This window comes from Cydia fagiglandana, chromosome 11 (assembly GCF_963556715.1).
Source record: "Cydia fagiglandana chromosome 11, ilCydFagi1.1, whole genome shotgun sequence".
Taxonomy (NCBI): Eukaryota; Metazoa; Arthropoda; class Insecta; order Lepidoptera; family Tortricidae; genus Cydia; species Cydia fagiglandana.
The window spans coordinates 8009580-8037172 of record NC_085942.1 but is presented as its reverse complement, the minus strand read 5'-3'; the positions used below and the strand labels follow the sequence as shown (position 1 = coordinate 8037172).

General features: G+C 43.6%; 1 protein-coding gene across 1 annotated transcript in view; it reads left to right on the top strand.

The window, feature by feature from the left end:
* Window positions 1-27593, top strand: part of LOC134668847 (protein phosphatase 1 regulatory subunit 16A) — a 57418-nt gene that overhangs the window by 22207 nt on the left and 7618 nt on the right. Inside the window, exons 5-8 of the mRNA XM_063526318.1 lie at window positions 761-886; window positions 3611-3686; window positions 4848-4983; window positions 6780-6897. Of these exons, the coding sequence (XP_063382388.1) occupies window positions 761-886; window positions 3611-3686; window positions 4848-4983; window positions 6780-6897 (456 nt within the window). The remainder of the gene's footprint in view (window positions 1-760; window positions 887-3610; window positions 3687-4847; window positions 4984-6779; window positions 6898-27593) is intronic.

The window sequence follows — 27593 nt, the reverse complement described above, 5'->3', positions numbered from 1 at the left end:
GAAAAAACTGATGAGTCAGTCTTAGCTCGTGACTCATTTATCTTATTATTTCACAGGCACCATTTACCTTAAAATGTTTCCAAGGTTTTTATGAGCTAAATAAACTTGATTGAAACAATATTCAATATTCACCGGAAAGTCTAATGCTCAACAACATAAGACTTTCCGGTCGGTGCAACATCTATTGTCACTTGACAGTACAGTACTACTGCTACTTAAAGTACTCGGCTGGCACAATGGCGAAGTACTCGCACCCCTCCCGATGACTACGTCCGTCCTGCCGAAACGCTCCCGGCTGGACATAAAGAACCATGGCCGATCTGGAAAGCCTTAAATAGGCTGCGTTCCCAAGTTGGCCGCAGCAAAGAGAACCTAGTAAGGTGGGGCGGCCTGAATGGCTCGGATACTCTATGCGTGTGTGGCACGGCTCCCCAAACGATGATACACATGCTGTCCTGCCCAGCGAACCCGCACACATGTTCCGTGCAAGATCTACGGGACGCAACAGACAGGGCATTAAGCGTCGCTACCTTCTGGTCCCGCTTAATATGAACGAAACCATCGACACGAGAAGAAGAAGAAGACTTAAAGTACTGATAATCCTCTACTCGATCCTAGATGTCGACTATGAAAATATTAGTCTTTTTGGTACCAAAACTGATGTATGGAGTGAGCACTTTTGTCTTACTATATTTCTCTTATGATTTCGTAAAATAAAGTGTTTACTTACTTAGTTTTCTCATATCTGTTTTTGTTCCAGCTCCACATAGCATCAGCAAATGGGTACCTGAAAGTGGTGGAGTTTCTACTGGAGCACCGCGCGGCCACCGACGTGGTGGACCACGACACGTGGCGGCCGGTACATGCCGCCGCCTGCTGGGGACATGTGCGTATATACTGATACTTAATAGTATTTTTCTCAAAAATGGACGGCAAAGTCGACTTTGCCGTCTAAAAAATAGGTCGCGAAGCGCGGAGTTTATGGTCAGTCAAAAATTAAAAAGTTAAAAACATTGCAGTCTCGATTTTGGGACTGCAATGTTGCATACAAATTCCATTATTTGTCGAGTTCCAAACTTTTTAAAAGTTCAAATGGCCATATCAAATGAAGGCACAGGCCCATTAAACAGCCAAACAGATGATTAGTACCGCGACTATTTAGTTGTCTCAAATAGGTTGGCGTATTTTCGGCAGAAAAATACACTTCTATTTTTTTATTAAAAAAATAAAAAGGCGGCAAGGGCTTTTCTCTGTGAAAATATATACGTAAGAACGTTGCTTTTGTAAAATGTTTCTATGATATTTATGTTTCTTGCACCATTTTTGAGAAAAGCACTATATATGACTCGGCTGGAAGGCTACTTGCTGGCTTCGGATTCAATTAAACGGACTCCCAAGGTCGTCCGTTTAAAACGAATCCTCAGCCTGCAAGTAGCTACTTCCGAGCCTCGACAATAATGTACTATTTCTCAAAAATGGACGGCAAAGTCGACTTTGCCGTCTAAAAAATAGGTAACGAAGCGCGTAGTTTATGGTCAGTCAAAAATTAAAAAGTTCAAAACATTGCAGTCTCGATTTTGGGACTGCAATGTTGCATACAAATTCCATTATTTGTCGAGTTCCAAACTTTTTAAAAGTTGAAATGACTATATCAAATGAAGGCACAGGCCCATTAAATAGCCAAACAGATGATTAGTACCGCGACTATTTAGATGTCTCAAATAGGTTGGCGTATATTTGGCAGAAAAATACACTTCTATTTTTTTATAAAAAAAATAAAAAGGCGGCAAGGGCTTTTTTCTGTCAAAATATATATGCAAGAACGTTGCTTTTGTAAAATATTTCTATGATATTTATATTTCTTGCACCATTTTTGAGAAAAGCACTATATATGACTCGGCTGGAAGGCTACTTGCTGGCTTCGGATTCATATAAACGGACTCCCAAGGTCGTCCGTTTAAAACGAATCCTCAGCCTGCAAGTAGCTACTTCCGAGCCTCGACAATAATGTACTATTTCTCAAAAATGGACGGCAAAGTAGACTTTGCCGTTTAAAAAATAGGTCGCGAAGCGCGTAGTTTATGGTCAGTCAAAAATTAAAAAGTTAAAAACATTGCAGTCTCGATTTTGGGACTGCAATGTTGCATACAAATTCCATTATTTGTCGAGTTCCAAACTTTTTAAAAGTTGAAATGGCCATATCAAATGAAGGCACAGGCCCATTAAACAGCCAAACAGATGATTAGTACCGCGACTATTTAGTTGTCTCAAATAGGTTGGCGTATTTTCGGCAGAGAAATACACTTCTATTTTTTTATTAAAAAAATAAAAAGGCGGCAAGGGCTTTTTTCTGTGAAAATATATACGTAACAACGTTGCTTTTGTAAAATATTTCTATGATATTTATATTTCTTGCACCATTTTTGAGAAAAGCACTATATATGACTCGGCTGGAAGGCTACTTGCTGGCTTCGGATTCAATTAAACGAACTCCCAAGGTCGTCCGTTTAAAACGAATCCTCAGCCTGCAAGTAGCTACTTCCGAGCCTCGACAATAATGTACTATTATACAATCGTGATATAATAGAGAACTTTTCAGTCGAGCACCGTGTTAAGGCCTTGAAGCTTGCTGAGTGGTCTTAAGCCTTTATAAGGCAGAGGGAACATATTTCCCACCTGATTTTAAACTTTATTTCCAAGTGGTAAGGTTAAATTTTGCATGATTCCCGACACCCTAATGGGGTTAATGAGTCCGAGATTGAAAAGCTTGATTATGTATATCACTATTGTATACAATACTTTTTCACCGAGTCAACAAAAATAATACTTTAAAGTAGTAGAATTATATAGATATAAACAAATCAAAAGTATACAGCTAAGATACGCGAGCAGCCGCGATACCTTCATACTCGTACCCGTCCCGGCTGCCGCGCCGGCGGGTTGGTCAATGACACCTCGTAACTCATGAGGCCCTGGTACTTGCTCCGCACTAAATTCAATTTAATTCAATTTAGTTCTGAATTTGTACTGAAATTTAATTTTTCTCAAAAATGGACGGCAAAGTCGACTTTGCCATCTAAAAAATAGGTCGCGAAGCGCGGAGTTTATGGTCAGTCAAAAATTAAAAAGTTAAAAACATTGCAGTCTCGATTTTAGGACTGCAATGTTGCATACAAATTCCATTATTTGTCGAGTTCCAAACTTTTTTAAAGTTGAAATGACCATATCAAATGAAGGCACAGGCCCATTAAACAGCCAAACAGATGATTAGTACCGCGACTATTTAGCTGTCTCAAATAGGTTGGCGTATTTTCGGCAGAAAAATACACTTCTATTTTTTTATTAAAAAATAAATAAAAAGGCGCCAAGGGCTTTGTTCTGTGAAAATATATACGTAAGAATGTTGCTTTTGTAAAATATTTCTATGATATTTATATTTCTTGCACCATTTTTGAGAAAAGCACTATATATGACTCGGCTGGAAGGCTACTTGCTGGCTTCGGATTCAATTAAACGGACTCCCAAGGTCGTCCGTTTAAAACGAATCCTCAGCCTGCAAGTAGCTACTTCCGAGCCTCGACAATAATGTACTATAATCAATTTATTTCAGTTGGAGGTGCTGGAAATGTTAGTGCAATATGGAGCTGATCTCAATGTCAGAAATAAACACGACGAGACGCCTGCAGGTAATCTCTAAGTGATATATTATTATGGTACATAGTGGTTTGTCTTTTTTATAAAGTTTAATTAGTATTAGTCTTGCAAAGCTTAATGCGAAGAAAATAAGTTACGATTGAATTATTGTGCGTTTATTTTTATTTATTTATTTTAAAGAACATTTTTTTAAGCGAGGCTTCTTTAGAAGCATATTGTAAAACTCGTCAAATTAAATTATGTTGAACGGTTCAGTACTTAAAACTGTGTATGCAGACAGTCAGAGATGTCAAATGATGCGTGCGACTACAGGCCAATATTAAGGGCTGATTTAGACGGCGCGTGAACCCCATGCGATTTTGGTTACATTGCGGACTCTTGGTTACGTCGAATTCAACCGATGCGAGATTTCGCATCGTCTAAATGAGCCCTAACTAAAGGATGACTTACGTTAGACCGGCCCGTGTCCGATCGGAGCTTCCGGCGCATCGTTTCCAATGGAAAGCATCACGTGATCGCCTGTCATGTCATAGAAAAGTAAGTTCCGGAAGCTCCGGCCCGGACACTGCCCGGTCTAACGTGAGTCGTCCTTTACGAGCATTCCGGCGTGGCGTTGGGCTGGAGCCGCGCGGGTCAGCCGATGTCTTTGGCGGTCAAAGGTACCTAAGTTAGGATTTATGCCGTTTCCAACAAGGCTCATAATCGAAATTAAACTGTTGTGAGACATACTAACATTGAATAATTTTACGGTGTGTAGACTCACTTGTTTTTAGGCACTCGCGCGACATGTATCAGAGAGCCTAGATCTCCTTTCTCAAGCACTAACAGTGCGAGCAGCGTTTACGATGGCCGTGTATCGCGTACTGCGGCTCGCCGCGTCGCACGCTGCGCGCGCGCCGAGATAACAGGTTGGGGGAGGTCTTCCGCTGTGGTGTGTGTGTGCTGTGTTGTGAGTTCGTCCTGTGTGTCGCTACAAGTGTTAGGTGACCCAAGTACAATAACAGCGGAGAAACTCCCACAACCTGTTTTCTCGCCGCGTACGAAGCGTGCGACGCGGCGAGCCGCAGTACGCAGTACACGGCCGTCGTGAACGCTGCTCGCACTGTTTGTGCTTGAGAAACATGTCGCGCGAGTGACTAAAAACAAGTGAGTCTAAACCGTAAAATTATTCAAGGCTCAATCGTTTGTGGCAGACATCTGCGAGGAGGGCGAGATGCGGCTGCGCATCGTGCGGCTGGCCGCCGAGCAGGAGGAGCACCGGCGCCGCGCGCTGCCGCCCGAGCGCCGCGCCGGCGCGCGCCGCTCCTCCTCCACCGCCAGCAGCAGCCGGTACGTACTGATGCCACATACACACTGCGAGGAGGGCGAGATGCGGCTGCGCATCGTGCGGCTGGCCGCCGAGCAGGAGGAGCGCCGGCGCGCGCCGCTCCTCCTCCACCGCCAGCAGCAGCCGGTACGTACTGATGCCACATACACACTGCGAGGAGGGCGAGATGCGGCTGCGCATCGTGCGGCTGGCCGCCGAGCAGGAGGAGCGCCGCGCCGGCGCGCGCCGCTCCTCCTCCACCGCCAGCAGCAGCCGGTACGTACTGATGCCACATACACACTGCGAGGAGGGCGAGATGCGGCTGCGCATCGTGCGGCTGGCCGCCGAGCAGGAGGAGCGCCGGCGCGCGCCGCTCCTCCTCCACCGCCAGCAGCAGCCGGTACGTACTGATGCCACATACACACTGCGAGGAGGGCGAGATGCGGCTGCGCATCGTGCGGCTGGCCGCCGAGCAGGAGGAGCGCCGGCGCGCGCCGCTCCTCCTCCACCGCCAGCAGCAGCCGGTACGTACTGATGCCACATACACACTGCGAGGAGGGCGAGATGCGGCTGCGCATCGTGCGGCTGGCCGCCGAGCAGGAGGAGCGCCGCGCCGGCGCGCGCCGCTCCTCCACCGCCAGCAGCAGCCGGTACGTACTGATGCCACATACACACTGCGAGGAGGGCGAGATGCGGCTGCGCATCGTGCGGCTGGCCGCCGAGCAGGAGGAGCGCCGCGCCGGCGCGCGCCGCTCCTCCTCCACCGCCAGCAGCAGCCGGTACGTACTGATGCCACATACACACTGCGAGGAGGGCGAGATGCGGCTGCGCATCGTGCGGCTGGCCGCCGAGCAGGAGGAGCGCCGCGCCGGCGCGCGCCGCTCCTCCTCCACCGCCAGCAGCAGCCGGTACGTACTGATGCCACATACACACTGCGAGGAGGGCGAGATGCGGCTGCGCATCGTGCGGCTGGCCGCCGAGCAGGAGGAGCGCCGCGCCGGCGCGCGCCGCTCCTCCTCCACCGCCAGCAGCAGCCGGTACGTACTGATGCCACATACACACTGCGAGGAGGGCGAGATGCGGCTGCGCATCGTGCGGCTGGCCGCCGAGCAGGAGGAGCGCCGCGCCGGCGCGCGCCGCTCCTCCTCCACCGCCAGCAGCAGCCGGTACGTACTGATGCCACATACACACTGCGAGGAGGGCGAGATGCGGCTGCGCATCGTGCGGCTGGCCGCCGAGCAGGAGGAGCGCCGCGCCGGCGCGCGCCGCTCCTCCTCCACCGCCAGCAGCAGCCGGTACGTACTGATGCCACATACACACTGCGAGGAGGGCGAGATGCGGCTGCGCATCGTGCGGCTGGCCGCCGAGCAGGAGGAGCACCGGCCCGTACTAACTAACCCCCTTAAACCCTTATAAACGCGCTACAAACCTCAACTAATAATCGTTTGTCTTTATCTGTCATTATGGCTTGTGTATTTGTAAGAAAGGGACAAAACATAATTTAAACAAATCAGGACCGTGTAGTTTTATGAATAAGGGGGTACCCCGACGCCGACACCAAAACGACCAAAACGATTGATCAAAACGACGGTGGTCGCTACGGTTACGCTTGCAACCAAAGCGACTCGCCATCGTTCCATACTGTAAATTAGCGGTCTAGCGTCTTTTGAGCGTCGGCGCAGTTGCGCCAACGTAGCGTCGAGCGGCAGCCATAGAGTTGACTAGACGCCGATGCTCAAGAGACGCTAGTGTGGGCCTATACTCTCCACGTTCCTGGATGGTGAAAATACTGTTGAATTAAGGTTCCTTTCCCTTGCAGTGTCCGGTCAGTCCGACGCACATCGCTACGCGAAAAGCAAATGGCGGCCAAGGCGGACGCGCGAGGCGAAGCGCGCCTGAGGGAGACCTTCGATTCCGTCGTCGACGACGATATGCAGGTACGTCAACTTTCTGGTAATATTATAATAAAGACGCTAAGCATTTCGTACTAATAACTAAACTACAGGCCTATTTCTAAACTATGCATATTATCTAAGGTATTAGAAAAAGTTGTTTATAATCAGGTATATGAAACTCTAAAGAACTCTTTTAACCTTAACCAACATGGGTTCCTTCAGCGTAGATCTACTGTATCCAATCTAATTATTCTAAATGATTGTCACTGAAGCGATGGATAGTGGCTTCCAAGTAGATGTAATTTATACCGATTACAGTAAGTGTTTTGACAGAATTGATCATTCCATATTATTATCGAAGCTGTGTGACATAGGGATTCATGGTGACTTACTAAGATGGTTCTCATCTTATATAGATAACAGATCACAGGCTGTTGTTGTTAACAATTATATGTCTGGATGGGTAACGGTACCGAGCGGAGTCCCTCAGGGGTCGCTACTCGGACCGTTGCTGTTCAATATATTTGTTAACGACATCAGCGACTGCTTTATGCACTCCAAACTCCTATGCTTCGCAGATGATATGAAAATTTTCAGCAAAATAAAATCAACTCATGATTCTTTACTTATCCAGTCAGATCTGGTGCGGCTTGATGAATATTGTAAAGCTAATAAGCTTGACTTAAATCCATCTAAATGCTTCTCATTAACTTTCACACGTCAGCGTAACCAGATTCATACTACTTATACGCTTAGAGACCAAGTATTGAATAAGGTTGGATTCATGAGAGACTTGGGAGTAACACATGACTCAAAACTTCTTTTCGATATCCATATTGAGTACATTGTAAGTAGTGCCCTAAAATCATTGGGGTTCCTAATGCGCAACTCTGCCCATTTTACTCAAGCTAAGACGCTGAAAGTTCTCTATTGCTCCTTAGTCAGAAGTAAACTGGAATACGCTTCTGAAATTTGGAATCCCTGCTATAAAACCTACATTGATAGAATTGAACGCGTTCAAAAAAAGTTTCTAAAATTTCTTAGTTTTAAACTTAAATGCCCTTATAACTCAACTTACTACTATAATATCTGTAAAAAACACCATTTGATACCGTTACATAAGCGTCGTGAAATAGCTGACATCACCTTCATTCTCAATATCACTCGTGGTAATCTGGATTGCCCCGAACTGCTACACAAGCTTTCATTTAATACGCCTACTCGGTCCAAACGTTATTTCCCCCCTCTTTCAGTTAAATGTGTTTCATCCAAATATAGGCAAAATAGTTTTATGATTCGAGCCAGTCGTTGCTTAAATAATGTGACAAGAGAGCTAGATATTGACATATTCAACTGTTCCATTCCTTCTGTGAGACGTAAATTGGTGACAAGCTGCTTTAAGTGAAAAGACTGACAGGTGGTATGTATGCCCGAACTCGAAGTAGTTATAGTTTAGGTATATAGATATTATATTATCTAAGATCTAGTTTTTAAGTCCAACATACTTACCATAACTTAATTAATTAGTCATAATAACTGCAGTTGCTGTTTGCTACTCATATGTAAAGATATATATTGTTAGGTACAATCAATAATCCAATGACTACACTGAATTATTGATTGTGTAAGTTGATCCAAATTAAGTAATTAGTTTTACTATTTAATACATAATGTTGCCAATATATTATTGCATGTGCCCATGTAACATTGTGCGTGCTATTTAACTTAATGTTAAATATTAAAATGTTGCTATATGTGAGATCCTATAATTGGCTCTGTGTCACTATTGATGTTGTTATTAGCATAGTTATAGCTGTTGGTTCTCCATGTAAATAAAAAAATAAAAAAATAATAAAATAAAAACACAGGGTGGGTTACTTTACTTGCTGTCCCGTAGCGGTACTGATAATTCCGCCACTCGATGATATCTACTGCGAAAATAATAGTCGTTTTGGTATCAGAACTGATGTATGGAGTGAGCACTCTATTCTTACTGTACTTCTCTATAACGCTACTGCGAGCGGGACACAATATAACTATGCGCGTGCGATAGAGATAGGAAATGGCGGGTCAATATACGTAATTCTTCCTACTTAGCGTCCTTATTTTATAAAGTCGGGTCCACAATTTCTTGTACGGATGTTGGAGGTCTACTTTTAACGTCTCGCACTATGTGGTGGCCACGGTGATAGGTGATATCGTGACCATCTTAAGCTTACTACCCCATCTTGTAATTAAACGAAGCCGTTAACTGAATAAAATGAGTGTCAATAGGTAGCTGCCAGCTTTCCTGCAAATACTCATTGGAAACCGTAGGTACTTGTTGGATGTAGGACTCCTTATGCCTGGCGACGAGTCTTGACTCACATTTTGTTGTTTTGAGTCAAGACTCGTCGCCAGGCATAAGGAGTCTTAGATCCAACAAGTACCTACGGTACAGCTGATCATTTCAGTAAATTTTTGATATATTGCTTACGATAAATGTATGGCAAAAGAAGTATTATAATAAGCATAAGTAGATATATCACGCCATTTGCTGAATCAGGGATTCTACGAAGCAAAAAATCCAAATAGTTATAATTTTATTTACAAGCCATCTATTGTATACACCGTGAAATTTTAGTGGTTGTTTTCCCGCGACAGGGCGATTTGCTATCGGTAGTACTTTCGAATTATGATAGTTGTCTATTATAAATAAACTGTTTTCCAAAAATAAAAATTACAAAAAAATAACCTAAACTCGAACAAGCGAAAAACAATAGTAACACACTAAAACTGCAAGTCGACGACAGTTCCCGATATTGTAAACAAATAAACAAGCACATGTTACTTTTTTAAACTGTGTAACAGGCTAGAGTGCTTTACTGTTTGACAACTGAAATTAAAATTTACTTAAAGTGACATTCCATTTCCAACTGCAGCTGCAATACTGTTCATTTTACTATGGAAACGCGTCGCTGTCACTGTCAATTTCCATAGTAAAATGAACCGTATTGCAGCTGCAGTTGGAAATGGAATGTCACTCTTAGACTGTTCCTTCACGATTAACAGTTGAAATAAAACCTTTTTATTAGTTTGATGATTGCCATTACTTTGTGTCAACTTTGGTAAATCGAATAATTACATCCTCTTCGCTTATTAAACTAATGTGGTAACAGATCCTGTCAATGTCATCACTGCTATTTCTAGTAAAATGGATCGACATTACGAATATTCTAATTTAGAGTACGTCGCGATGGTGCTGTACGCTAGGGCTAACTACGACTCCCACGCCGCCCGGCGACTTTACGCGGAACCGGACCATTTACAGTCGCTGCGTCTTCGGGGGATTTTGAACCCCCAAGTTCCACACGGACGAACAATTGTCGCCGCAACACAGCGGCTGCTTAACCACGGGCAGTTTCAAATGCCAGCACATGCACAGGGCAGAGGTGATTGTGTATTGAACGTGGCGGATTGCAGTTCGAACAATTATTGCGGTATCGGGAAGTTTAAGTGTTTGTTTAAGTTTTTGATCATTAAAAGCTTGATCTTAACTTGTTATGTTTACTTTTAAGGATCTGCAAACCAACTGCACGTAAAATGTGTGAAGGAAAAATAAATGGAACTACTTTTTAGGTTAATTCACTAAAAAGAATTAGGTAGGTACTACTGCAGTGGTACTACTGGTGTTAGGTCACTTTCGAGTTTCGTTCGACACATTTATAAATCTGGCATTTCTTAACATTATTAAAAAAAAAAGATTACACATCGACTGTATATCGATAGCAGAATCATTTCGTTGCGGGAAAACAACCACTAAAATTTCACGGTGTATACTTGGAACTTTAACATGCGAATGTTTGCAATGATCAATGAATGAGGGTTTTCTGCACTAGGTGGCTAACTACTCATAGTTTCCACGGACTGTTTGTCAAACAAGAAACAATGCATGCCGCGCATAACTCGTTCTAACTGTTAGTGACTAACAAATCGTAGCAACGGAACATTAGGTCTGCTCTAGTAAATAAAGCGTGCTCTATATTACCCATAACATTACCATGCAATAGCGACCGTTGCTTGCAACGCTCATAGTGGGATCATCCATTAATTACGTCACACGAATTTCTAGGTTTTTTGACCCCTCCCCCCTCCTTGTCACACTTGGTCACATTTTGCAAATCCCTCCCCACCTGGTGTGACGTCACATTTTAGGCAATTTGTTTTCAACGAAATCGGCAATACTAACTCAGCATTATTTTTTTTATAAAAAATATTTTTGGTAAAAGAAATATTAGCAATTTTATAACACAAAACCAATTACGAACGAAAATTACCTACTTCCAAAACCTCATTATTTAAATGTACAGCGAATAAAAAATATAAATTAATTTTCGGTTACTGATGAATAGGTAGTGATGAAGTTAAAATGACGTCACAATGTTTGTGACTCTCCCCTCCCCCATGTCACAACATGTCACATTTTCTTGACCCCCTCCCACCCCCTAAACGTGTGACGTAATTAATGGATGATCCCTAGAGAGATTGATATATTTATTGATCGAACCAGTTAAGTGTGAGCTCTGATTATTTGAGACTTGTGTGTTTTCGCAGAATATATAATGCAGGGTGCATTATACCGATGTGGCCTGTAACATGAGCAAATAATTAAAAAATAGATTGTACTTCTCAAACGGTGATACTTTTGTTCAACAACTTTTAAAAATTATGAAGCATTTAGACTCCCTATTTTTCATACAAAATAAATATTATCTTCAATGGACGCCATCGCCACGCCATATCATTGTGATTGACGTTGCTTGTCAAGCCTTAAACATAACAAAATTCGCAATACATTGCGTCTTTGAATAACCTTTAAAGTGTATTAAAAATCAAACTACAAGTTATTTTCAAAAGTCGCTGAACAAATGTTGATCAGCATGAGGAGTACAGCCTACAGTTAAATTTTTTGCGCATATTACAGGCCACACCCGGTATATTCTGCGAAAATTATTCACATCATTGATCGATGTATATGCTGGCATACTAAGGATCGGTTGCACCAAACTGTTCGTATCGTTAAAGTGTTCGATAAATACAAATTTATCGAACACTTTACTATAAAACTTTTCATACATACAAATGTAAAGCGCCGGGGCGCGCCGGCTGACGTTGATCAGTCTGTCAAATTTGGTTGGTGCAACTGGCCCTAAGGCGTAAATTCTAACCCTGCCAACACACAAGTCTCAAATAATCAGAGCTCACACTTAAAAGATTTATACTGTTTTTATTAGTATAAGTAGTACCAGTTAGTTTAGATTTTTTTCTATGTTATTGTCATAGCGGTTGGATCTCCAAATAAATAAAATAAAATAAAAATAATTTATACCTAGGTGATACTGAACATCTTTTAGTATACGATATGCGACCGACTACGAAACCCTGGCAAGCAATTACATATGTTTTATTATACAGGGTGTTTGGTACATCGTTTGCCAAATTAAAACGGCAGATAGGTTGAGTCATTTGCTATCTTCCCAGGCCTAGAAATTTTAATTTTTGGGCACGTTTTTTTCAGCTCTATGCCAGTTTTTCGTAAATTTCAAATGCATACTTGCGCAGTAGTAAAAAAACCGTGGCCAATTTTTTTTCTAGGCATGAGTAGATAGCAAATGACTCAACCTAACTGCCGTTTTAATTTTGCAAGCGATGTACCAAACACCCTGTATTTACTAAGCATGTGATGCCGGCTTTAGTTTAAAGACCACCTTACTATATCACGAAAGAGTCCATTCCTGACCATAATTCAATCCAACTTTATTCACATTACCATACTGTTCAAGTGTTCAAGTATAAATTACTTTCAAATGCAAAGTCTTACTATATCCCATTACTTGCACATATTTATTTCTTACGGAGTTCATATTTTTTTGATAAAAAATCGATAAAAATCGTATTGCGAACCTCACTCGCTATACTCACATCGCTCAGCAATCATCGAGGTAAACACACCACGCAACATCGAGCACACGTAATTAAAATTATCATAATTGACATCCATCTCGTGCCCATAGTCTAAACGCGTCACTAGGAAATTATTCCGCTTTCAACTTTCCCGCGGAAAAACTGTTGGCCGCCCCTGTGAAAAACTAATGATCATCGTGAAAGGGAAAACGCGGCACGCTACGTCATAATTTATGAGATGTAGTGTCCCGGTCCGTACTGTATGCGCCTTTTTTTACCACGTCGGTGGCAAACTAAAACTTTTTTTATAAACAAACACAATTTTTTACGACAAGTTCCACGTATTTTTTATTACTTAATTATAAATTATCATTGATAACAGCTGGGAAAGTATTGAAAACAATAGCAAACAACCGTACCTAAGACATGCCAAATTGTAATCGCTAATGTTATACCTACAGCAACTTGCAGCGCAAGCGATGTGACTTACGCATTGCCAACCCTATGAAAAATCTGAGGCTTAGCCAAGTTGACAATCGTTGATAGTAGAAAACGCCAATACGGGCTCTCGATTTAATTTTTTTCTTTGTAGCAAAATTTTAAGTATGCCTTGTGACTACGCTAAAAAAGTAAAATTTAATACCAGTTGCATTTAATCGCCAAAACATAAACTAACCATTTAATTTTTTCTACGTTCATTAAATTTGTACCTTAAAAATATGTAAATACTCTATTTTCGTACGTTAATTGCTCAAAACTAAGGTTTAGTTAACCCAACAGAGTGTAGCGTGTTAATTAAATTCATTGTACTATCGTAACCACTTTCAACTGATCATTCGCAAGCCTTACTGCAACGACATAAAGTCGATAAAAGTCCAATGAAGTATTCGTGTTAGTACAAGTATTTTAACAATATGAGCCCGGATGAGATATGAGGTTATCTCCGTTATTAATCTGTACATTGAGCAAATCCGCATCGCGGATGAGCAACTGTAGAGGTTGTTATCGAAACTGTAATTAGTATACGAGGAAAGGTAAGGGTATCTTGTTTACGAAGTTAGTAACTAAAATTGTTTACAACGCGCTTTTCTACAAGACGGCTTTATAACACATATTTGTCTCTTTCAAGCGCGCGTTGTTAAAAACTTTTGCTTTGTCATGAGCATACCTCACCCCGTCCATCACCACTTGGATGAGATAAGCTCAGGGTGGGACCATTGGCGAGCTCGAAAAGAACCCTACAGTAAACAGTGATGAGATGTTGATATGTTTCTATTACTATCGGCCCATAATGTACAATTGTTTAAAGACATAATCAACTCACTGTAAGAGATTTTGTAGTCAGCGTGAAACAAACAAAAATAGTTATTTGTACAACAAGAGATCAAAGTTTGATATTTCTTCGAGTGCTTATTTTGAGTCCCGTGCAAGCGAAAGATTCTATAAGCGAGCGTAGTAAGGGATTCAAAAGCGCACGAGATGTAAATAACTTTGATCTCGTGTAGTATACAAAATTTTTCACCCTAAGCAGTGAGAACATACCTAGAGGGACAGAGATAATAGACCCCAGTTAAACGAACTTGTATTAGATCCCGCATGTTGAAATGAAATTTGACTATAAAAGTCACTTGAATGACATTTTGTCTCACTCAGTTAGCAAAATGCGATTTTGCTCACTCATACTGTCTCACTAAGTGAGCAAAATGCGATTTTGCTCACTGAGTGAGACAAAATGACTCAGTGAGCAAAATCGCATTTTGCTCATTGTTTTTAAGAAGCAAAGTACCCTTGTTCGAGCTGCTGAGGTGAAAAGTAATGTGTGACATCATCGTCATACTGCTCTTTATTTTGTAAAATATTGAAAGTTATTATCTCTGCAAATCAAGACGAAGAAAATGTAATAAAAAGTACTGGTATTTTATTCCAAACGCTTAGCACGCAACCTACTTACAGTACCGGTCAAAAGTTTAAGTTCACTCTGTAAATTCGGTTAAATGAAGCTATAACACAATGTACTAATAAAATATAACACAATGTATTTAATAATCTTTTATTACATAATAAATTAAAGGTAATTCTCTAATTTAAAACCACAATTAAATAAAAAAGATCAGTTTTTGCCAACTTTAGACTCTTCAAAATATCCGCCTTTTGCTTTCAATGCTGCCATACACACTTTCGGCATTCGCGTAATTAGTTTTTGCAGTGTTGATGTCGAAATTTTATTCCAACAAATGTATAGGTATTCCCAAAGCTGTTCTTTATTAGTTGGCCGCATTTTTCTCACACTCCTGTCCAATTCATCCCATAACAACTCAATCGGATTGAGGTCGGGCGATTGAGGAGGCCAATCCATATATTTTAATTCTTTTTGGTTCTCTTTGGATGAAATGTAGTTTTTGCACAACTTCGACGTATGCTTGGGATCGTTGTCTTGTTGGAAAACAAAACCTCTGCCTACAATCCGTTTTCCAGATGGAAAAGCGTGACGTTGCAAAATGTTATGATACATTTTCTTATCCATTATGCCATTGACTCTCACGAGATCACCAACTTTGTCACCCGCAAAGCATCCCCAGACCATAACTGATCCTCCACCGTGCTTCACTGTTGGCATCACGCATTGCTTTATCATTCGTTCGCCTACTTGTCGTCGAACATATTGACGACGTCTCCCTCCAAAAATTTCAAACTTCGATTCGTCAGAAAATAAAACTTTAGACCACTGTTCAGACGTCCAGTTTTTGTGTTTCTGGGCCCATTTCAACCTCTTAACTTTATTCTGACTACGTAACAAGGGTTTTTTGGCAGCAATACGACCTTTTAGACCATAGTTTCGCAGACGCCGTTGCACTGTCGAAACCGATACTCGCTGTTCTCGGGTGGCGTTGAGTTCTTCGCAAATTTCTGGAGCAGTTAGAGTACGTTGGCGTTTGCTCTGCACGCAAATAAATTGGTCTTCGCTTTTAGACGTGACTTTTGGCCTACCTGATCGAGATCGACTGCAATTAAGACCGGTTTTTTGTTTTCGGTTCAAAGTACTCACGACAGCGGTTTGAGAAACCTTCATTTTTTCAGCGATTTTCCGCGTCGTGTAGCCCTCATTTGACAGAGTTACAATAACAGCACGAGTTTCGACACTAAAATCGGCTTTGCGACCCATTTTAAATGATTTCTAACTTCACGAAATCTCATAGGAAATACGGAACAAAAATATTAAATGGATCAAATTTTCCGAATAACATAAAACGATTCCTCCAAGAGGTATTTTTATTGTTATTTGGTAGTCGTAGAAACAATTAAACGTTTGAAATTCAAAACATATTCTATATTTGAACATAATTAAATATGATAACCTTATTTCGCAGAGTGAACTTAAACTTTTGACCGGTACTGTAAGTACATGACTTATTTAAGCGCACTCCTATTACGCCTAGCTATCACGTATCTCGAGACCACAGTAACGCTGGTTTGCCTGTTCCGTACTCAACATGAAATCGAAATACATTCTTTACTCATTTTAATTAACACTATCATAATTACACTCTTAACCTAAATAGTTTCTCGTAAATTTTACGACTAACGGATATAAAGAAAAAACCATGAAATGAAATTAGAACATTCACGCTATAGTCTGCGTATGTACTACGGTGTTCAAATTCTTTGGTCATCTGTGCGTAACAAGCCACTACCTAATTGGCACGGACGGTGATGCATTTGCTATCGGACGGATTTACACCATTGTAGTTTTGCAACATTGTACGCAATAACGTTCGTTTGATACGCAAATAAAACTTGAAATACGTACGCAGTGATATCTCTTATGCGTTTCGCCATTAATGAGCTGTTTTAATAGTAAAGTCGTTGACGTACCATTTACACAGTAAATTAAACACTACATCAAGGGTGTGGTCAACAGACGTGAAATTTGACTTGTAGAGAGCACTACTGAGTTTTATCCTATACCATTATATACTATAGCAGTCCTTTTTCATTCCTACATTTTTGTAAATAATTTTACTCATCGGATATATTAGAGCGGCCAAGGTTCTTAAAAATATCTGAACGAGCACTTTAACGCTTTGACAATAGAGGCGTGATCAGATATTTGTGAGGGCCTAAGCCTCTTCGATATATCTAATGGCGACTGTACAAGGCATAAACGTAGACGTAGACGCAATTAAAATAAGCGTTCGCACTCCCATCTAAATAAATCAGAATACCTATGTATGTACCATAGGTATTCTGATTTATTTTTTATACCACAAGTTGTTTTATATACTCCATTTTGTGGATCTGTTAGGAAACCTTTAGGGTGATATTACACTTGTCCAAGATGTTTGTCCAGTGTGCATTGCGTTTGACATATTTTTAAGCAAAATGTGAGACGCAAATACACATTGGACAAAGATCTTGGACAAGTGGAATACCACCCTCACCGACTTTGGATATGTAGCGAGTCCTAGATTTTGTTGAACGATATGCAGTTGCGTAGAAATGCTTAAGAATTTATGACAAAGTACGATCAAACGGTAACTTGGACAATGGTGCAACGCATAAAACGTTCTATTAAGCCTAGACGTTGCATTACCTATAGGTTTATTGTAGGCGATTAAATCGTGCCTGTCGAAATACAGCGATTGGTGCCGATTTGGTTGCGATCAGAGTTGCGTGCAAACTCAAGTCAATTACTACTGTTAGTTTAATTATGTTTACAACGATACTGTAAATCTGTAGAATATCTTGTGAGAGTTTATATAAGGACTGTATCGTTTATTATAAATACAAATAAAACCTGGTCTAACTGTTGACGTGTGTATTATTTTGTATTACTATGTTCTTAAGGTATACCCTGGGGGTATTTTTAAGCCATATCTGATATAAGAAGGTTTTACATTTATTTTATTTTAGGGACTTTATGATGATTTTAATACCGTCTAGCAATTGTAATTTGGACAAGCCTATCGAGCTTAATTTGAGACTATTTCACCGATTCCTTGGTACGATTTAAAGAAACAAAAGGTTAATATGCTGCCAAAATATGCCATCTAAGTGTCCTTTTCATGATTGCTCAATTGAACATCCACAGAATAAATGTGGTGATTTTTTATCTTTACATGAAAACGACTTTTTATGCAACATTTTGGATGCCCGTCAATTTCTGACGCCAGCGAAATGAGGGAAACAGCTAAAAGAATCTACCGAAATCCAAAGCCTAACGGACATTCATGGCGTTGAACCATGGCTAGAACAGGTCGATAGAAACGCTCCATGATGGTTATATTGTATACCAAAGTCGGGGTTGTCGTAAGTAACATGCCATATTCTCTAAAAGGCCACCAAGCACAGATCCAAAACTTTTTTTCCAACTAAAAGAAATGATTAGACTATGCCCAGATGTTTCGCTTTACGAATCATATGTAATTGCTGTTTACATAGTACGATTTTTTTTGTGTAATATCTCGTCTTGTTCGCAAACCGTAAATTTTCTTGTAGTATTTGTCCAAAATCGTTGTAGTTACTCGGGAGGACTGGGTAAATATTGTCCAAACCATATGCTTTACGTGATCTCCCAGGACGAAATGTTACTTATTATTAAAGCACTAATTAAACTATATGTGTAATTTTTTAATAAAAATATAATACCAGAAAAAACGGCTAAGTAAAGTTGTATTTATAATAAACGATACAGTCCTTATTTGAAATTACGTAATTCTAATATACAGGTTGGCTAAAAATTATTGCATTCCCGTTGCCAGGGAGGTTTTGGGATTATACTGAGCAACTTTTACTATATATGGGACCAACCACAAAATCTAAAAAAATACCCTTCCATAGTAGGCCAAGCAATAAGAAGGTATATAGAGCGAAATGCTAGGAACCCAATTTTTGACTCCGTAAGTAACTTTGGTTGGACTAGTTAGGAGGTGAACATATCAAAAGTCCCCGGCCGTAGCCCCGATATTATCATGCCGCGATGAGAAAGGGATTAGAAATAACAGATTTCCATACACTTACGTCTAAATCAATATGGATTGACAGCTATCTCAATCCCTTTTTAATTGCGATTCAGTAATACCAAAAATGAATTCAGTTTTTTGTGCATTCATTTCCTGACCTATAGAAATTAACCATATTTATAAATTAAACTATGGTACCCATGAAGCTGTCATATCCGCCGCCAGTGTGAATTATTACCTATAGTTTAGGTACCGACTTCCAATTTTAAATAGGTGGAAACAAACATTTATACCAGAGATTAGCCATAGCTACTTAGATAAAACTCCATCCTCATTAACATATTTCCATCGGTTAACAACCATAGTTTCTCGCTTCATCGACCGCGTGAGATCTGGGCAAACATCACAATCATACATTAAATGGTGCATGCTATTGTAATGGCCACAATTATTACTTGGATGAAAGGCTTTTTGTGTGTCATACTTAAAATTGCAATTGCTTGTAATTGAGCGTATTATCAGATCAGTAGATCAACGGATCTGGTGCCGTAGTCAAGATGATTTCGTTATCGACAGACACTTAAAACGAAAAGTAAAATTATATCGGAATGGCGGCTGCTAACGATGAGTCTGAGTCACGTGATCTTTTCCTTAAATTACAGGACTTCCAACTAGCGTTTACGTGATACGGCTGTGCATTGGTCCCGGATAGCATAATGAATAGAATCAGGCGTTAATTTGCGGAAATCCATATTAATTAAAACCAAAATATTACTTTGCTAATCCACGTAAAGATAACGTGCTAGGCAATCAGTGCTATATTTTATTATAATTGTCTATGAATTGAATTACCATTTCTATAAATATTTGGTGCATTGTGTATTCTGATCAAAATAATAATTTTACCAAGAGAATAGAGTGCCGTATTTTATGATTGCAATTTTGACGTAATCTTTGTATTATTTGTTTACCGTACCCTAAAATACGGTATTTGTTTGTATGATCTACCAAACTACATTTGTGCAATACCAGTGCTACAATAGCATTGTTTGGTAAATATATCTTCACTATCAATAGCAAAACACTATGCACGATTTACGTCGATCTATTAGCGTTTTGCTCTGACAAATATTACTTGTCTGGAATTTAATTTATTTCTTTTTTCAAGTACTGACTCGACGCAGAGAAAATACAGAAAAAAAATAACCAGGCATGTTTTGCTTACTGGATTGGATTACCAAATGTTTCCAAAAACCTAACTTATTTATCATATAATGTACTAGACTGTACCTATAGACTTGAGCTGTCAATGCGGTCACAATATTTTGTATTACTTTACGCATGCCATGTCTGCAAATTCAGTTTTAGTCGGTAACAAAGGGTCGAAAGCAAAAGTTTCTTTCTGTTTACGTACTACGTAGTAAATTGTAATTTTAATGAGGCTAATTGCGGTATATGAGCAGCAATCATTACGCACTCGCCTATTACCGAAGTTAAGTTATTATTTCGAAACGTTACCATAAACTTACGTTCCATTCTCTAGAAAAATCTGCGATAAAGTTACATATGCAGTTAGTTTTACTGAGGCGGGTTAAGAATTATGATCAATTGCCGACTTGTTGAAGGCTGACTGAATGAAACTGTTTTACTGCCCGATTCGAACTTTAAGATACGTCAATTAATAGATCTAGAAACGATATGGATTAGATGCGTGAGTGTCAAAAGTGACGTTTTTGTCTGAAGAAACGGTATTGATTGGTCGGCTGAATTGGGTGCAACCAATAGTCCTCAATGTAACTAAAATCGCATACGAGTTCACGCGCCGTCTATATCAGCCCTTATGCGTTAAACTTTACAAGCCTGAATTAGTTAATATATGTTTTATCCCTTTCTTACAAATACTGTCATTTTGACAGGTTCGGACAAACGATTAATAGCTATATAAGGGCCGATACAGACGGACTGCAAATCGACTGCCACTTGTACGGGCACTGCACGCCAACGTTGCAGTTGGCGTTCAGTCGGCGTGCAGTTCCCATACAAATTGGAGTCGGGTTGCAGTCTGTTTGTATCGGCCCTAATTGGAACTTTTGGCGCGTTTATGAATAACGCTAGTGCCCTGTTTATCAAAACCTTGTAACTTATAATACAAGTGGAAGCCCCTTTCTAACAAAATCTGTCAGAAAGGGACTTCCACTTGTATTACAAGCTTTTGTAAACAGCTTTTCATTTGAATGTAGTATTATGTGTTCCGTACTCCACATCGGATATCTTCATTGAGAGAGTAACGCGATCGTTGACCAATGATGCCGCTAGCGTCTATGTAGTCGCTCCGCCCCACGCCGTGACGTAGTTCCGCTTCCACTTCCTGCGAACCGTTGCTCGCTTCCCGCTACTCGCCACCGCCATGTCATTGTTTCGTCGACCGTCTTGACCGATGGTCCGCAAATATTTTTTGCGTATATTTTTGCAGCATGGTGCTTTAACATTTCCGATCCAAAGCTCGGTCGATTAAATAGTGAGATATGGCAGAGATCGCCACTATTAGTCTTTTGGCGGTCTCGCGATCGAAGTCATCGAACGGTGCTTTTCGATTCTACCCACTTTTTTCTTGCTAAATTATTTTTCACATTCCATGCTGCTAAAATCGTTACCGTTAACTCGCATTTTCGAGATCGAAGTAGGAAGTGCGTCAGTGGTTTTTTGTTAACAAGTGGTAACAAGTCGCTCCGCGGCGGCGGCGGCGCCCGGGCGGCGCGGGGGCGGACAGCTTGCGCGCGCCGCTGTCGGGTGCCGCGCTTCGCTGATAAGGAGGTTTGGATTGTCTCGAACCATCCGGTGAGCCAGTTTAAGATATTCTAATTTTATTGGCGTTCAGAAGTTACTTCGTCACTAAAGGAGGGTTCTCAGGCAGTAGCCTGGGAGTACCTCGTGTTGTTAGTTGCGGCGCGACCGGGGCGCCCGTCCCCCGGCGCGGGGGCGCGGGCCCGGAGCCCGCCCCCGCCCGCGCGCGCCGCGCCGGCGCCGCGTCTTCTGCTGTCGTCCAAGGTGTGACTCCGAGACACCGCGACGCTGCGGGCCACGGTGGACACCGCTCTCGTCACACGCCCGCTCCTGTTGCTGCAGTCGCGGTGCGGACGCCTCCAGTCCGCGGGACTCCGAGAGACGTCACACGCCCGCTCCTGTTGCTGCAGTCGCGGTGCGGACGCCTCCAGTCCGCGGGACTCCGAGAGGCGTCACACGCCCGCTCCTGTTGCTGCAGTCGCGGTGCGGACGCCTCCAGTCCGCGGGACTCCGAGAGGCGTCACACGCCCGCTCCTGTTGCTGCAGTCGCGGTGCGGACGCCTCCAGTCCGCGGGACTCCGAGAGACGTCACACGCCCGCTCCTGTTGCTGCAGTCGCGGTGCGTTGCTGCAGTCGCGGTGCGGACGCCTCCAGTCCGCGGGACTCCGAGAGGCGTCACACGCCCGCTCCTGTTGCTGCAGTCGCGGTGCGGACGCCTCCAGTCCGCGGGACTCCGAGAGGCGTCACACGCCCGCTCCTGTTGCTGCAGTCGCGGTGCGGACGCCTCCAGTCCGCGGGACTCCGAGAGGCGTCACACGCCCGCTCCTGTTGCTGCAGTCGCGGTGCGGACGCCTCCAGTCCGCGGGACTCCGAGAGACGTCACACGCCCGCTTCTGTTGCTGCAGTCACGGTGCGGACGCCTCCAGTCCGCGGGACTCCGCGAGACGTTACACGCCCGCTCCTATTGCTGCAGTTGCGGTGCGGACGCTTCCAGTCCAGCGGGACTCTGAGAGATCCGCGTGGCTCTGCGAGACGTCACATGCCCGCTCCTGCAGCTGCGGGCGCATCGCGGGTGGATCGCGCCAAGGTGAAGGCGGACCGCTTCTGCGTCCCGACTGCTCGAGCGGAAGGAAGGTAAGTTACGTGTAAGCAGTGGAAATGCTACGAGTACAGCGACGATCGCCGCGTTGGTTGCCGGCCGTCATGACGTCGCTGGTGACCTACGCGCCGGTGGTGGCCACCACGATGGCACCGCCGAGGGCAACAGCGTCGCCGTGATGATGCGTGCAACTACGAGCCTAGCCATCGGCGCCTCCCGTGCCCATAACGTCCGTCACGCGCACCGGCGCCTGTCGAGCTGGCCGCCACGACGGCGCCTCTCGCACCTGAGCCTGGCGACGGTGGCCGCCATGATGGCGCCGCCCGCTCGATGACGCCGCCTACCCCCCGAGCTGGCCGCCACGATGGCGCCTCTCGCATTACGCATCGACGCGGCGGCGGCGGCTGCCACAATGGCGCTGCCCGCCACGATGATGCCGCCCGCCACGATGGCACCACCACCTGCGCACTGGCGCCTCTCGAGCTGGCCGCCACGATGGCGCCTCTCGCCTCACAGCAGTGCTTCCCAGACCAGCCAGCCAGACGGCGACCGCCTCATGCACCGGTGCCTCCCGAGCTGGCCGCCACGATGGCGCCTCTCGCCGCACGCACCGGCGCCTCCCGAGCCGGTGGCGGTGGCCGCCACGATGGAGCCGCCCGCCTCACGCGACAACGCCTCTAGAGCGGGCCGCCACTATGGGTCCTCGCCTCACGCACCAGCGCTACCCGAACCAGTGGCGGCCGCCATGAGCCGCCCGGCCTCAGGCACCGGTGCCCCCCCCCCCCCCCCCCCCCCCCCGAGCCGGCCGCCACGATGGCGCCCCTAGCTTCACGCACCGGCGCCTCCCGAGCGGCGGCGGTTGCCACAATCACGCCGATGCTGTCCACCGATGCTGCAACTACGACGATGTCGTCCCTTGCTCGCTGGGCGCCACAGTATCAGTTTTGTCCTGTCCACATGGTTCCATTGAGGTACGCAGGCGCCTATAGCTATGGTGCAGGTATAGGTATGGTATGGTACAGCACGAACAGACCGCTAAGCTCTTGGTTTCGGTTAAAGAATCCTCCGGCGACGGCAGACAAGGTCGTAAAGAGCCCCGTCCTAGCGCGGCTCGACTGCCCGGAGTTGAAAGCGGTAAGATATGTCGATACTCAGAGGAAAATACGTCGTGTTCCCGGGCTTCATAAAGGTGCTGATCGACTTCGCTGTGTCGCTTCGAAGCTCCTACGACTTCTCGAGGCCATGGAGTGGTCCAACCGGAGAACAGCTAGCGACAAGGCCCTGTGCGACCGCTCGAAACCGAGGTGAAAGGCATCGAAAAGGTCTGCAGACTTCACATAATTATCTCTGCTTGCTCGCGCTCTCCAGCTTAAGTTCCGTCTTACAAAGACGAACTCGTGCGAAAAGCCATAATAAACAAAATGGGACAAATAAACCCGCTGCGCCTGAACAAGCTTGAGTTTCCGGTGCTAAGAGAAAGGGGCCAGGAGGACTCCAGCAGTTTCCATCTGTCTGTATTCGACTTTATCGAAACAGTTTTGTTACGCAAAGCGCCAAAATCGATTTTAGACTTGATTTCATCAGTTCGATTTCCTTAAAAGCATGCTACTAACTCGATGCCCTATACTAACTCGATATAGGGTGTCTCTTCGGATAAAGCGAATTAGACCATCACGCTCCTAGATATCACGTGGGACACGCGGCACAACACACCGATTGAAAGTTTTCTTTTTCGCGACATACAGGCCTGCCTTGCTGCAGAGTTTCTCGCAGAAATGAGACTCAATGCCTTCTGTTCAGTCTCAAATTCGCAAACTTTAGTTCATGGAGGAAGGTGAAGCCTTCGCAGTCCCCAGCAACACGGAGCTGCCGAAAGCCTCGCACCACCTTCTTCCTCATCTTATGCAAGCAGTCCGTTACAATCTCCAATATTGGTAGACAATGTACGAGGTAAGGCCCTTTCAGCGAAGAGTAACCGTTAACGGGCCGCATCTGCAGCGCTGACGACAGAAGTGTAAACATACAACCGCACCGGTACAGTATACATAAAACGACGGCCACACTACATCCCTTCCGTTACTACGGCTGTCGCAAAAACTGCTGATGCCAGCAGATCGTCTACAGGTCGCGCTGGTTGCTTGCTACTTGCCAGGTCGGTACAACCCCCGAGGGCGACGGTTTATCAAGAAGTCACTGCGCGCCCGAGTGGCAGCTGCGCCCAGCAGCCGCCGAGACTGTCTTCACCTGACAGGCGCCTTGTTGGCCGGCCTCCGCTTTCGAGAGCACTGTGCCACGGTATTTCTTATCAGACTCATTGAACTGCTACCACGACCTTTGACAGCTGCCTGTGAGACTTGGCATGGATGTCTCCACCTCCCAGCCTAGTCTGTGTACTGCGACGGCGTGATAAGGAGTCTTAAAGCAGCTGTGGTAAGCTTGCAATTTACTAGCGGTCCTAGTGAACACAACGTCAGACCGCCCTCCCTTACGAGTCAACGACCTTAAGAATGAGGCGTAGCTCCTGTCAGATAGGACGCTCCAACACCGAGCTGGCGGGATCAGGAGTGACGTCCGCTACTGGCGTGACTGGCGCATGCATATAACATGCCAAGGTTTAACGCTACGTAGCGAACGAAACGCAACTGTCACTGTCTCACTAATATAGAAGAACCGGATATTCCCGATTGCGGTACTGTGTTTGTATAGAAAACAGTAACGGGAGCCCCTAGATCGTCCCCTTGTCTAGGCTGCATGTACGGCCACAATGTAGAAACGGTCTTTATGGTGCATCAAAAATAAGATCAACTGCCAGGTACCTCTATCCAGTGAAGTAGCGAGCTATCTCAGACGTCTATTTCTATTATCCATGTTAGCTTTCAGAACGATACTCGTTCATAAGCCTCTCACAAGTGCTGTGTATGAACCACTATCGGACACTATGCCTTCTTCCAACGCCATTAATAGCGAGACCAGCGCCTCCCAAAGCACCAGCTTGGGACGCGAGACATCTACTTGCCCTAATTTAAATAGCCCTACAACGTTAGGTACGTTAGAAGAAGTACGATAGAATAGCTGCCGCACTTTTGCTGTTAGCATCAGGCCGCAGGGTCAATGACCTTACTCTACTACACTGTAGGCCGGGCAATTACATAGATAACTTTAACGCTATTATTTTGTGTCCGAAATTCGGCTCTAAACCAGATAACGTGTCTTACCGACGGGACTCTTAGAAGCTCCGGAATAAAGTATAGACCCAGTATAAGTAGGTAGTCTGGGTACGTCACCTTGCGAGAATTACACAAAATGTTAGGGGACACTTCGCTTATTTCTTTCAGCCACAGTCTCATCCAAGCCGGCCTCGCCTACGATTGCTTTTGATCCACGATGTACTTAATAACTAAATTGGCTGGAAAGCGATATTTTCGCTTATGTTAATTGGGAACATGACTCGCCGAGATTCTGCGGATCGGATGCGATTTCGAATGAGAATTCTCTTAAACCAGTTTAACGTCAGATTCGAACCTGAGATTACAATTTCAATTCTCAATTTCCTGTAATTCACATTATAACGAGTCACTGTGATTTCATGGGTTGCAATATGGTGTATACATATTTATTCTTTCTCTGAGTTCTATGACAGTAGGTGTAGCCCTATCGCTTGCGCGCCCGCTAACTCGCCACCAGGAGATAATAAACAGGTCTCAATGAAGATATCCGATGTGGAGTACGGAACACATAATATAAAAATTTTACCTTCCAATAAAATTATTATTATGTTTCCTATCCACATCGGATATCTGAGTAATGCCTTCCTGGCAGGCTACTAGGCTACTTTTATGCCGACGGTACTTCTCCTCAACAATGACATGGCGGTGGCGAGTAGCGGGAAGCGAGCAACGGTTCGCAGGAAGTGGAAGCGGAACTACGTCACGGCGTGGGGCGGAGCGACTACATAGACGCTAGCGGCATCATTGGTCAACGATCGCGTTACTCTCTCAATGAAGATATCCGATGTGGATAGGAAACATAATAATAATTTTATTGGAAGGTAAAATTTTTATATTACTTTTTCCTTCGCAGTACGTTATATTATCAATGTCATTATTATAGTTATTTTATCGCTGACTATACCGATACATTGTACTTGCATCGCGGTAGGTTAATTCGTGTGGGGAATGCTCGACATTTTTATCGGTATGCTCATTATCGTTGACTATACTTTCTCTGTTTTCCAATAAACATAACTTCACCCGATAAAATACATTTAGTAGTTACCTACGTTTTCCAAGCTGTTGGTTACTTGTTGTTGAAAATATTTTATGTGACAATAAAAAATTGAATACACGTGGTTCAAATTTTTAGGTCATGATCCTATAGATCCTATACCTAGAGTCTCATGACATGATCATAAATAAGAAAAATCCATATGAGTTTACAATTTTTTTGCATTCCTAGAATAGAACATTCGAGGTAATAATTTAAATGTAATTGCGACATTCCTCCTTTACTAGTATTTCTCATTACAATACGATACAATTAAACACTTTGTCATCATACCCCATCACATCATGTACAATGTTAAGAAGTGCATAATGATAATTAGTCACAGAACTGACATCCATTACCACATACCCTTGCAAATAACAATATAGTCTAGAAGGTGGGAAGGAAGGTTACTGGCAACCGTATTTTACTGCCAGGCACTGCAATATCGCTCTTTCATTCGATTTTGACAGTAGGAAAAGAGATGAAGATTCGTATTTTGGCTACACTTTTTATTAGAACGCTTTCATACAACTAGGTCACTAGATTTTCTAGGCTTTATTAGTCATAGTTACCGTCTACCACTCAATGTTAAGAATTAGTGATGTACCGACTATTGATTTGGCCGACTAGCCGACTAATCGGCACTCCAATGGCGGATTAGTCGGCCGACTAGTCGGCTAGTCGGC